Raw genomic sequence first — 14131 nt, forward strand, 5'->3', positions numbered from 1 at the left:
ACCACCGAATCTGACTGAACTAGAGCAATTCTGAAGGAAGAATGGGCAAATATTCCCCAATCTAGGTCTGCAAAGCTAGTGCAGTCAAACCAAGATTTATTCACACACCTTCAGCATTCCTCACATTATCACAGTTTATTCGCTATAGTTTAGAAAATGGTAATAAAATATGAGCAGAACTCAGTTGATATTTGACTGGTTTTGTCCGTCCTTCTGTTAGACTGTCTCACACATGAATTATGTAGAATATCTGTCAGCTGTTAAATTTAACTACACAATTAGATAATACCAGTTTAGCTCAACCAATCACCAAGCAATGCTTCATTGTGTTCAGTCTGTGTGTAAAAAGAGCATTAGCAATTAAAGAAAACACACTTCAGCAAAACATGATCAGCTCAAAGTGTCCGAATCATTTTTGGTCCCAAATTTGACTGGTAGTCTCTGTATGAAGAATATTTGGGTGTAATATGTCACAGTTTGCTGTATTTTGCTCTCCTCACTTACATAAATGAACTATAGTGTCCTGATCACACTAGTGAAAAATATCAAATGTATATCTGGTGTCTGAATAATGTGTGGTTTGACTGTATCCCTCAGAAAAAATGGATGTCTGTAATTAAAGCAAAAGGTGTCTCTATGAAGTATTAAATCAGGGAACTGATGACTTTTAAAACCCTATTATTATTATTTTTTTTAATAATCCTCCAGAATATTTTAAAATGTTATTTTTACTTTGATGATTAACTTTTTTTGCAACTGATTAATTAATACGCATCGGACACAGTGTGCAAGTTTTCTGTGAGTGAAGTTTTTTAGGATGACGAATACAACGTTTTTCATAAAAAAGCGCATATGAAAATTTCATACTTGGTGTGCAAGGACCTTCAGACACGCACAAGGCTGTGCTCCCTAACCCCGAGTGCTGCCCGCACCGCTCTCAGATCCCGTTAAGGGTTGCAGAGATCCGGGTGGGGAGATGCGGAGAGTTGATGGATGAGATCTCTCCTGAACTACTTCCCTCTTTGAATCAGATCCCTTGGCAAGGGCCAAAGATGATGAGGCGATATCTCGTCCTTTGGAGGAGGATGGCAGTGCCATGGGTTATTTCCCCTTCCCCACTCCAGGACCTCACTGAGACGTGTAGGAGAGCAGCTGCTAAACTCTTATCCATTACTCGTCTCTTGGAGGAAATTTAGAGGAAGATGAAGAGGATGCTATCCTAACTCCTAATCTGTCTTCTAGACCTGGCAGTCTCCCTTCCCCAATCCAGGGCCTCATTGAGATGTGCTAAACTCTTATCAACTGGCCATCTCAGCAAGAAGACCAGGGTGGAGAGAGGGACTGTATGACGGGAAGAGGGTGCAATCGCACACTTGCCCTGTGATTCTGGGACGAACCCTTCTCACATAAGGTGCATGTTAAAGGTTTCTCCAAGCTGGACGTTCACAATATGGATGGAGTTGGGAATGTCCAACCCCATGGTTGAATTGTCGGTGACATGTCGCCTCCTCCACAATCACGGGACAGCCCTATCCTCCTTTACTGCCGGGACAGACAGTCCCAACTTCCACCAACTCTAGAAAGAGTAAGGAGATCACAGTCACACTGATAGCCCTGAAGTGGGCTGGTAAATTGTGGCTGACGGGGATAATCCAGCCCTGGCCTCTCCCGCTGCGAAGAGATCTCCTCTCACAAGCCTTCAAGGGTCAGTGAGACTCTTCAGAACGAGAGAGCGGCTTCAGCATGATCTGCATATGACCAGACATGGAGTATATTTGAGCAATGGTGCACACACAGACATTTTCTTCCTTTTTTCTGTCCTGTTGCTGATATGTTGCTTTTTGCAAGAACTTTTAGATGAGTGCAGAGCCTTTTCTATCATCAAGGCTGATCTTGCTGCAGTTTCTGCGTGCCCTGTGGAGATTGACAGGAATACCATAGGTCAACACTCGCTCGTGTGCAGGGCGTTTGAACAGGGTTTCAAAGCCACTGATTCCACCGTGGGATCTGTCCTTGGTCCTTAATGCACTCCTGTATATTGTACTGATTTAAAGTCCCCCTGTAGTCAATCATTGCATCCCTTAAAACTCATCTTTGATCACCAAAATGACATATTTAGGCTTTTTTGTTATGCAGGTAAGAGAGGACCCAATAGCGAATTAACAAAAATAGAGTCTTTAATGAGAACACAGGGTAGCAACATTGGGTGGCAATAATGTAGAACACAAATCCTCTTCTTGAGAGATAATGGCAAAACAGGCAACTCGCAGAGAGGGCGATATAAAACAAAACAAAAATACTTTTGTAAAAGAAAAATCAGAAAAGATCAAAAAGAGTCTCTTTTGACGGCAGACAGAGATGACTGTGATAACGGTGACAGGCTGCGGGTCTCTCAGTGTTGACAAGGCTCAGATCACTACTGTCCAGATCTCTTTCAGCATCAGATGAACTGGACAGAATACAAAGATCAAGATGATTATTATGGTATAGATAGCGCTCACCAGGCAGATGCCAACAGGACAGGACTCGGACAAGACAAACAGGACTGTTGTTCGTTTCTTGCATGAGAAAATCAAGTGAGAATCCGACAAGGAAAGAAGCAGAAACAGACAGAGAAATAGGGATCTAATCAGAGGGGAGAGGGAACAGGTGGGAAGAGAGTAAACGAGGTAGTTAGAGAAGATGAGGAACAGCTGGAGGAAGGGAGAAGGAAAAGAAACAGCAACTCCAAAACCCCAGCAGAGGGAGACAGAGTAGAGAGAAAGATCAAGAACAAGACATAACATGACAAGACATGACAATAACATGACATTTTTTTCCTTTAAATAAAATTGCCTTAAAATATCTTGAATGTAACTCGACACCCTTGCCTCATTTAGTATGCGCGGCTCTATGAATATGCAGATAAGCCCCGCCTCCGCTCACTCACTCAGCTCAGAGATCCACTGGTTGATGATCACACGTTGATCTGATTGGTTACAAGGTAGTTTGTGACGTCAAAGCGATTTCAAAGCGTGTTTTTGAGACTGTCTTTGGTTCACTGCAGTTTTAAGGAGAAAATACTCAGCAATGTTGTCGACTTAAGCTTTAAGACAAACCATATGTAAATTCATATTAAAAACACCACATAGACATATAAAGCTGGATTTTCACCACAGGGGAACTTTAAGGCTCCTTTCACTGAAGACTTCTTTATTATTGGCTCTTAGTGAACTTCATGCTTTGACGGTTAATAACTCCTGTATACTATTCACTTTGGAATACTCAAGATTGTCTAAAGTGAGCCAGTCAGCTCTCGCCTGCAAACGTGGATCTACTGGCTTTCCATCCGCCCTTCCAGCGGCTTCATTGCTCGTGTCCTGTCTGTGAACTTAACTGCGATAAAGACGATAGTCCAAAATCTCCACCGGTGGACAGATTTATCCCGGTATATCACCCGCCCCTAGTTCCCTGGAGGGGAACTACTGATGCATAAATGCGTCAGATGAAGCCAAACCCTGCCTATAGAACTAAAACCTAAAGAAGACTAAAACATGAACTCAACTCGAACTTCATCGGCTGCCTCATAAGCACTGATTTGTCCTTCATGAACTTCGCTTGCAGTGTTTATGTTGTTGTTCTAGCAGATGTTTGTCAGAGAAGTGTTAGTGTGTGAGGATCACTTGAGCGGTGTGTTCTGTGTGTGTCAGGTGACTGATGTGGCGTTGCGTTATCACTCCTGTGGCTCTGAGGATGGTGTGTCTTCTGTCCCGCGCTGCTGTCAGTCCCTGCTGGCGTCCGGCGCTGAAGCGAGTGTGTGTGAGCTGTGTGTCTCTCACTGCTGGGCTCTGGGTGTGTGTGTGGAGCACGTCCAGCTCTCCAGCGCCCCCTGCAGGAGCGTCCAGGGCTCATACAGTCCGTTCAGTCAGATCAGTGTGTGTTGCAGGAGCGTCCCGAGGCCCATCCCTGGCTCCATCCCTGACTCCATCCCTGACTCCATCCCTGACTCCATCCCTGGCTCCATCACTGGCCTTCAGTGCCGAACCAACAACACGCTGCGCTTCTACATGCTGGACGCCGCACTGCACTGGACGCTGGCACAGAGACTCGGGGCGACCAATCACAGCGGCCGGCCCTTCATCACCATCATCAACCTCAGAGACGAGACGCACTACGTGCTCAAGCACACCGACTCGCTGGGTAAAAACACTGAACACACACACACACACAAACACACTCACACACACGTCACACTGCACCAGTAATAACTGCTGTTCTCTCTGTGTCTGTGGAGCAGAAGATTTCATCCAGAACTTCAGCGTCTCCTTCAGTCCTTTACACAGACATCTGGTGGGACACAAACAACATCAGCACACTCAGTCCCTCATACAGGAAGTGACCTCAGACAGCTTCCTGGACACCGTCATGGACTCCCAGCGGGTGAGATCAGCTCTTCTTTTAAATGCTTTTATTAACTTAAAGAGAGTACAGGGGATATATAACACACATTCAGCCTGATACAGCAAAGTAAATAAATTATTTAGAATAAAGGTCCGTTCACACCAAGAACGATGACTATATTAGCGTCCACACCAAGAACTACAAAGAACTACAAAGAACGTTGACTATATTAGCGTTCACAATAAGAACGATGACTATATTAGCGTCCACACCAAGAACGATGACTATATTAGCGTTCACACCAAGAACGATGACTATATTAGCAATCACACCAAGAACGATGACTATATTAGCGTCCACACCAAGAACTACAAAGAACGTTGACTATATTAGCGTCCACACCAAGAACTATGACTATATTAGCGTCCACACCAAGAACGATGACTATATTAGCGTCCACACCAAGAACGATGACTATATTAGCGTTCACACCAAGAACGATGACTATATTAGCGTTCACACCAAGAACGATGACTATATTAGCGTCCACACCAAGAACTACAAAGAACTACAAAGAACGTTGACTATATTAGCGTCCACACCAAGAACGATGACTATATTAGCGTCCACACCAAGAACGATGACTATATTAGCGTCCACACCAAGAACGATGACTATATTAGCGTTCACACCAAGAACGATGACTATATTAGCAATCACACCAAGAACGATGACTATATTAGCGTCCACACCAAGAACTACAAAGAACGTTGACTATATTAGCGTCCACACCAAGAACTATGACTATATTAGCGTCCACACCAAGAACGATGACTATATTAGCGTCCACACCAAGAACTATGACTATATTAGCGTCCACACCAACGATGACTATATTAGCGTCCACACCAAGAACGATGACTATATTAGCGTCCACACCAAGAACTACAAAGAACTACAAAGAACGTTGACTATATTAGCGTCCACACCAAGAACGATGACTATATTAGCGTCCACACCAAGAACGATGACTATATTAGCGTTCACACCAAGAACGATGACTATATTAGCAATCACACCAAGAACGATGACTATATTAGCGTCCACACCAAGAACTACAAAGAACTACAAAGAACGTTGACTATATTAGCGTTCACAATAAGAACGATGACTATATTAGCGTCCACACCAAGAACGATGACTATATTAGCGTTCACACCAAGAACGATGACTATATTAGCAATCACACCAAGAACGATGACTATATTAGCGTCCACACCAAGAACTACAAAGAACGTTGACTATATTAGCGTCCACACCAAGAACTATGACTATATTAGCGTCCACACCAAGAACGATGACTATATTAGCGTCCACACCAAGAACGATGACTATATTAGCGTTCACACCAAGAACGATAACTATATTAGCGTTCACACCAAGAACGATGACTATATTAGCGTCCACACCAAGAACTACAAAGAACTACAAAGAACGTTGACTATATTAGCGTCCACACCAAGAACAATGACTATATTAGCGTCCACACCAAGAACGATGACTATATTAGCGTTCACACCAAGAACGATGACTATATTAGCAATCACACCAAGAACGATGACTATATTAGCGTCCACACCAAGAACTACAAAGAACGTTGACTATATTAGCGTCCACACCAAGAACTATGACTATATTAGCGTCCACACCAAGAACGATGACTATATTAGCGTCCACACCAAGAACTATGACTATATTAGCGTCCACACCAACGATGACTATATTAGCGTCCACACCAAGAACGATGACTATATTAGCGTCCACACCAAGAACTACAAAGAACTACAAAGAACGTTGACTATATTAGCGTCCACACCAAGAACGATGACTATATTAGCGTCCACACCAAGAACGATGACTATATTAGCGTTCACACCAAGAACGATGACTATATTAGCAATCACACCAAGAACGATGACTATATTAGCGTCCACACCAAGAACTACAAAGAACTACAAAGAACGTTGACTATATTAGCGTCCACACCAAGAACTATGACTATATTAGTGTCCACACCAAGAACGATGACTATATTAGCGTCCACACCAAGAACTATGACTATATTAGCGTCCACACCAACGATGACTATATTAGCGTCCACACCAAGAACGATGACTATATTAGCGTCCACACCAAGAACGATGACTATATTAGCGTTCACACCAAGAACTATGACTATATAAGCGTCCACACAAAGAACGATGACTATATTAGCGTCCACACCAAGAACTACAAAGAACTACAAAGAACGTTGACTATATTAGCGTCCACACCAAGAACGATGACTATATTAGCGTCCACACCAAGAACGATGACTATATTAGCGTTCACACCAAGAACGATGACTATATTAGCAATCACACCAAGAACGATGACTATATTAGCGTCCACACCAAGAACTACAAAGAACTACAAAGAACGTTGACTATATTAGCGTCCACACCAAGAACTATGACTATATTAGCGTCCACACCAAGAACGATGACTATATTAGCGTCCACACCAAGAACTATGACTATATTAGCGTCCACACCAACGATGACTATATTAGCGTCCACACCAAGAACGATGACTATATTAGCGTTCACACCAAGAACGATGACTATATTAGCGTTCACACCAAGAACGATGACTATATTAGCGTTCACACCAAGAACTATGACTATATTAGCGTTCACACCAAGAACTATGACTATATTAGCGTTCACACCAAGAACGATGACTATATTAGCGTTCACACCAAGAACGATGACTATATTAGCGTTCACACCAAGAACGATGACTATATTAGCGTCCACACCAAGAACGATGACTATATTCCTATATTAGCATTCACACCAAGAACGGTGACTATATTAGCGTTCACACCAAGAACGATGACTATATTAGCGTTCACACCAAGAACGATGACTATATTAGCGTTCACACCAAGAACTATGACTATATTAGCGTTCACACCAAGAACGATGACTATATTAGCGTTCACCAAGAACGATGACTATATTAGCGTTCACACCAAGAACGATGACTATATTAGCATTCACACCAAGAACGATGACTATATTAGCGTTCACACCAAGAACGATGACTATATTAGCGTTCACACCAAGAACGATGACTATATTAGCGTCCACACCAAGAACGATGACTATATTCCTATATTAGCGTTCACACCAAGAACTATGACTATATTAGCGTCCACACCAAGAACGATGACTATATTAGCGTTCACACCAAGAACTATGACTATATTAGCGTCCACACCAAGAACGATGACTATATTAGCGTTCACACCAAGAACGATGACTATATTAGCATTCACACCAAGAACGGTGACTATATTAGCGTTCACACCAAGAACGATGACTATATTAGCGTTCACACCAAGAACGATGACTATATTAGCATTCACACCAAGAACGATGACTATATTAGCGTCCACACCAAGAACGATGACTATATTAGCATTCACACAACAGGCAATAACTGTGATCTTCTCATCAGGACGTGCTGCTGTTGTATTATTCGACCTGGTGTGGCTTCTGCTCGCTTCTCAATCACGTGTTTCTTCAACTGGCCCGTCTGTTCCAGGGAAACGGCGCCCTCACGGTGGCCAGGTGTGGAACTGCACCTGCAAACACTTGACATTAGCTTCACATGACCGTATATTCAGCACTTACAGTTGCTCCGCAGTAATAATCGTGTTCGTTTATTACTGTTCTTGTTGTTTTCAGAGTGAATGTTGGTCGTAATGATCTGCCCTGGGAGTTTATGGTGGATCATCTGCCCTCCGTGCTGCTCTTCCCCCGACACAGGTTCAAAAACCCCATCATAAAGTGTAAAACTCTTTTCCGTACAGTGTAAATATTCTCGCACACGTTACTGTCTCCCGCAGGAAGCAGATGAGTGTCAAGTTTCCAGAAAACACACCCATGACAGTTCCCAACCTGCTGCGGTTCGTTCTGCAGCACACTAGCCACGCCCCCTGGGAGGAGTCAGACAGTGGGGCGGAGTCAGCGTCCCTGCTGGGGGCGGAGCTTCATAGACTGCTGCGGGAAGTGTCAGGAAGACAGGAAGGGAAGTGCGAAGCTTCCTGATGAGTGACAGATCGAGATCATGGCAGAATCTCACAAAACCGCTCAAGAACACGTCCAGCTCATATTTCATGTTCTGGTGATTAATAATGATTGTCATTACAGACGTGAGCGATCAATGAAGATGTTCCTCTGATTCTCAGCAGCACATTTGGACTTTATGAGGGTTTAAAGAGAAACACTGTTAAAAAAAAAAAGAAGTATTTCTGTTGGTTTTGCTGAAATTGTCTATTTTTTCATGATCACTAAAGTATGGCATCTGGTGCAGTATTCAGGGATTTCTTGATTGTTCTCAGATTTGAAGGGTTAAATTAAAGTTTATGGTGGTAAATGTGATCACCACTGACTCTGTTTTTTTTGTTTTTTTTGTATCATTTGGTTTCTCTTTACATTTGTGTAAATTGTACTTGATCACTAAAGTCAATTTATTATCAGTTAGTTAACATGTAAAAAAATTACTTTCTATTTAATGATATTTAGTTTTAGGTTTTAAAAAGCTGTAATCATTTAAATTACATTTTTCAAAAAATCAGCTAAAAATATTGTTATGCATTATAACAATCAGGCACTAAAAAAGCTAATATTATCGTTAATATTTTATGAATAAAAGTATATTTTAGATATGCGCGAGAGACAAGATTCTCCCTCGCGCAGAAACCGTTAATCGTCATCAATCACGCAGCGGCGCAGTAAGTCTGACAGGAGCTTTTCTGAGGGAACTTTTACTTTTACGCGACAACTGATTTTTAAACAGCAATAGTCATTTTTCACTATAGTTTCACTACAGAGTAATGTATCATTTCCTTTAGGTACCATCATTATAGTAAAGGATTTAATTTAAACGGTGAATTAGTTATGAAGAAATCTGGAGTCAACACATGGAAGTGTAACGCAATGCATAGCTTTCTTCTTTTCTTTTTTTTAACGACGGGAAAGATCAGCCCTCATTAGTTCTGGTATCAGCCATGGTCCTGCTGATGCAGAATGATAAGTGAAGTTCGTGCTTAGTTCTGTATTTCTAACATGTTTATATATATATATATATATATATATATATATATAGTGAGGAAAATAAGTATTTGAACACCCTGCTATTTTGCAAGTTCTCCCACTTGGAAATCATGGAGGGGTCTGAAATTGTCATCGTAGGTGCATGTCCACTGTGAGAGACATAATCTAAAAAAAAAAAAAATGCAGAAATCACAATATATGATTTTTTAACTATTTATTTGTATGATACAGCTGTAAATAAGTATTTGAACACCTGTCTATCAGCTAGAATTCTGACCCTCAAAGACCTGTTAGTCTGCCTTTAAAATGTCCACCTCCACTCCATTATCCTAAATTAGATGCACCTGTTTGAGGTCGTTAGCTGCACAAAGACACCTGTCCACCCCATACAATCAGTAAGAATCCAACTACTAACATGGCCAAGACCAAAGAGCTGTCCAAAGACACTAGAGACAAAATTGTACACCTCCACAAGGCTGGAAAGGGCTACGGGGAAATTGCCAAGCAGCTTGGTGAAAAAAGGTCCACTGTTGGAGCAATCATTAGAAAATGGAAGAAGCTAAACATGACTGTCAATCTCCCTCGGACTGGGGCTCCATGCAAGATCTCACCTCGTGGGGTCTCAATGATCCTAAGAAAGGTGAGAAATCCGCCCAGAACTACACGGGAGGAGCTGGTCAATGACCTGAAAAGAGCTGGGACCACCGTTTCCAAGGTTACTGTTGGTAATACACTAAGACGTCATGGTTTGAAATCATGCATGGCACGGAAGGTTCCCCTGCTTAAACCAGCACATGTCAAGGCCCGTCTTAAGTTTGCCAATGACCATTTGGATGATCCAGAGGAGTCATGGGAGAAAGTCATGTGGTCAGATGAGACCAAAATAGAACTTTTTGGTCATAATTCCACTAAACGTGTTTGGAGGAAGAAGAATGATGAGTACCATCCCAAGAACACCATCCATACTGTGAAGCATGGGGGTGGTAGCATCATGCTTTGGGGGTGTTTTTCTGCACATGGGACAGGGCGACTGCACTGTATTAAGGAGAGGATGACCGGGGCCATGTATTGCGAGATTTTGGGGAACAACCTCCTTCCCTCAGTTAGAGCATTGAAGATGGGTCGAGGCTGGGTCTTCCAACATGACAATGACCCGAAGCACACAGCCAGGATAACCAAGGAGTGGCTCTGTAAGAAGCATATCAAGGTTCTGGCGTGGCCTAGCCAGTCTCCAGACCTAAACCCAATAGAGAATCTTTGGAGGGAGCTCAAACTCCGTGTTTCTCAGCGACAGCCCAGAAACCTGACTGATCTAGAGAAGATCTGTGTGGAGGAGTGGGCCAAAATCCCTCCTGCAGTGTGTGCAAACCTGGTGAAAAACTACAGGAAACGTTTGACCTCTGTAATTGCAAACAAAGGCTACTGTACCAAATATTAACATTGATTTTCTCAGGTGTTCAAATACTTATTTGCAGCTGTATCATACAAATAAATAGTTTAAAAAAAAAATACATTGTGATTTCTGTTTTTTTTTTTTTTTTAGATTATGTCTCTCACAGTGGACATGCACCTACGATGACAATTTCAGACCCCTCCATGATTTCTAAGTGGGAGAACTTGCAAAATAGCAGGGTGTTCAAATACTTATTTTCCTCACTGTATGTATATATGTATATATATATATATATATATATATATATATATATATATATACATATATATATATATATATATATATATATATATATATAGAACAGGTAGAACAGGTTTACAGTCTCCTCCTTCAGGAAACACTTTAGACTGAAAATAAGATCAAACTTCATGGATGAGAAGATGCCATTTTGGAGACACAATAACTTTAACCAATTTCACACTTCACGGTCAGTATCATAGACAGTATATAAACTGGACACAGCGTCCCCATTGGATTCAACGGAGACAAGTGAAGTCAATTAGAAGCACTCATTTCCTGGGGGTCGAGCGTACTGCGCAGACTCAAACTGAGTTTGACGACGTAGATGTGACGTGAGCAACCCATCTGTCTTCTAGTAGCTGTGCCAAGAGAAATCTGAATCATTCCCTTCCGAAACTTGCAGAGACGGAGAGTGTGAGTAGGAGGTGTCCATGAGCTAGGAGCAGGAGCAACTTTTGCTAAGTATTCTGATTAATTATTTTGTCACTTCTCCACGTCCACGTCCCCCCGATTGCCCGCGAACTTCTGCTCCTGTCCATACGGTAATCTCTCTACTGGGGGGGGCATGTCCCCACGGAAGAAAATTTTGAAAAATAACCCCTGAAATGATGACTTCTGGTGAATATTGTGGAAACTAATTGATACATTTAGATAAATATATTTCATATATTATAGCATATTATAGTACAACTTATTAGGCCTATTTTTATAGAATAGCAAAGTAGGCCTAATCAATATACAAGACTGAACCACATAGATGTGAAATATAAAGGCTATCATGATCATTTTGCCAACAATGAACCATGGATTTGTTAAGTTTATAATACGTTTTATTTTTAACTTAAACAAATACAACATATAACATTCAAAACTCATCAGCTCAGACTGCATTTGAAGAAAAATAAACACAACAGTTTTCTGTAGCCTTGTGCAAACTTATTCAATAGAATTAGACTTCTAGAATGTTCTTTCCAGTGCAAAAAATTTTTATTTTAAATTTAAATAGACAACATTTTAAGGACGTGTAGTGCAAATATCTTTATATAATTATACTTCCATTATAGTTAACTTTCTTTCCAGTGCAAAACAATAATACATAAAAAAACAGCTAATAAAGGAAATATAAAATATTGCATTCAAGCAATTCAAGACATTTTTGCATTTCCCTGTTGTTGTCACTTGTTGTCATCGTTGCTACGAACGTGACTCAAAATGACTGAAACGACCAATTAAAAGGGCATTCTCTGATGATGTTCCAAGATGTTAAAAACGCTACGCTGATCATAGACAAACAGAGGGAAAAATTACAAATGTCTTCGTTCATAGTCTGACATATATTAGAAGCTATGTGTCTGTCATGGATTTGCACTATTTCTCAAAAAAAACGGAACAAAGTGCGTTCCGTATCAGTTCAATACGGAACAAGACTTTTATGTGTCAAATACGGGACGATTCCGTATTATACGGAACGGTTGGCAACCCTACCCTTCAGTCGCTCACGTTCGACGTAGTCGTCACTGACTCTGTTTTTATTTTTATTTTTAGGGGCCAAGCACCGAAGGTGCGGAGGCACCTATTGTATCTGTTCCCGTTCTTATTCTTCTTCCGACTGGGAGTCTATGGCAGCCCATAGAACCGCTTGCGGGAAAGTTATGAAATTTGGCACACTGATAAAGGACAGTCTGAAAAGTCACCATAGCAAATCTGGAGTCTCCAACTCAATCCCTCTAGCGCCACCAACTGTCCAAAGTTGCACTCATGTTTATGCTAATAACTTTTGAACCACAAGGGCTAGAAACAAAATTATTTTTCCCTCTCATTCCTTGGCTCAAGCTGATTCGATTGCATCCTATGACGTCATTTTCCGTCATGGAAATTTGTCTGCCATTTTGAATTATCTGAAAAACATACTTTTTCGACCTCCTCCTAGGCCGATGCTCCGATTTTCACGAAAATTGAACCAGATCATCTACAGACCATGGCGACAAAAAGTTATGGAATTCATAAAAATTGATCAAACCGTTCTCGAATACCGTGCAAATTAATTTTACGTAGCGCTTGCGAAAACAGACATAAGGCTGTATCTCCGCAACGCTTTATCGGATTCAGACCAAACTTGGTACATATCATCACACGCATGACCTGAGGCTACATGCTGCGTCCAGAGATATGAAAAATGGCTATTTTTGCTTATAACTTCTGAACAAATTGTCCAAAAATCATAAAATTGGTCTTGTTAGATTCAGGGCAACATGCTGAGTCGACTGATATCCAATTTTACCATATCGGCCATTTTGGCTGTCGGCCATTTTGAATTTTGTGCTAAAATGCTGTATTTTAAGAACGCATGAACGGATTGTTACCAAACTTGGTATGGGTCATCAGCACGATGTCCTGAAGGAGCCTGAGAAGTTTCGAAACAGCGCCACCTAGTGGTGATTTTTTTTCCCCAAATGTTTATAACTTTGGGTGTGGTCGACTTATTTTCACAAGATTAATTTCATTAGACTCATGAATCCTTGCCGAGTCCAATGATACCAAATATGCTAGGTTTCGCCTTACGGTTTGTGTAGCATTGTGATTTAGCGCTTAAAAAACATTTGCCGATATCTTCGAAACCGCCGTCAGAAGTTTGGAAACATAGGTCGATAATTAAACACTAATGCCCAAATGTGAAAATATTGATAGTAAGGGGTAGTAAAATCCAATCAAAGTCATGTGTCAGTCATTTTTTATGTGTTTTTTCATATAAATGTCTATAACTCCGAAGTAAATTGAGATATTTTCACCAAAATTGATACACATATGTATGGGCTCACTCTGAGGACACATAAAAAAATGGTGGGACTGAGCCTCTTGGTGGTGCTATAATAGAACAAAACATGAAATTCCC

General features: G+C 41.2%; 1 protein-coding gene across 2 annotated transcripts in view; it reads left to right on the top strand.

The window, feature by feature from the left end:
• txndc11 (thioredoxin domain containing 11) overlaps positions 1 to 8870 on the top strand; it is an 18295-nt gene extending 9425 nt beyond the window's left edge. For both annotated transcript variants that reach the window (XM_084107128.1, XM_084107129.1), the window contains exons 8-12: positions 3690 to 4179; positions 4277 to 4419; positions 7945 to 8057; positions 8175 to 8255; positions 8336 to 8870. In XM_084107128.1, the coding sequence (XP_083963254.1) occupies positions 3690 to 4179; positions 4277 to 4419; positions 7945 to 8057; positions 8175 to 8255; positions 8336 to 8537 (1029 nt within the window). In that variant the 3' untranslated portion in view covers positions 8538 to 8870. The remainder of the gene's footprint in view (positions 1 to 3689; positions 4180 to 4276; positions 4420 to 7944; positions 8058 to 8174; positions 8256 to 8335) is intronic.
• Positions 8871 to 14131: the final 5261 nt, after the last annotated feature.

This window comes from Abramis brama (genome assembly GCF_963993115.1).
Source record: "Abramis brama genome assembly, chromosome: 2".
Classification (NCBI taxonomy): Eukaryota; Metazoa; Chordata; class Actinopteri; order Cypriniformes; family Leuciscidae; genus Abramis; species Abramis brama.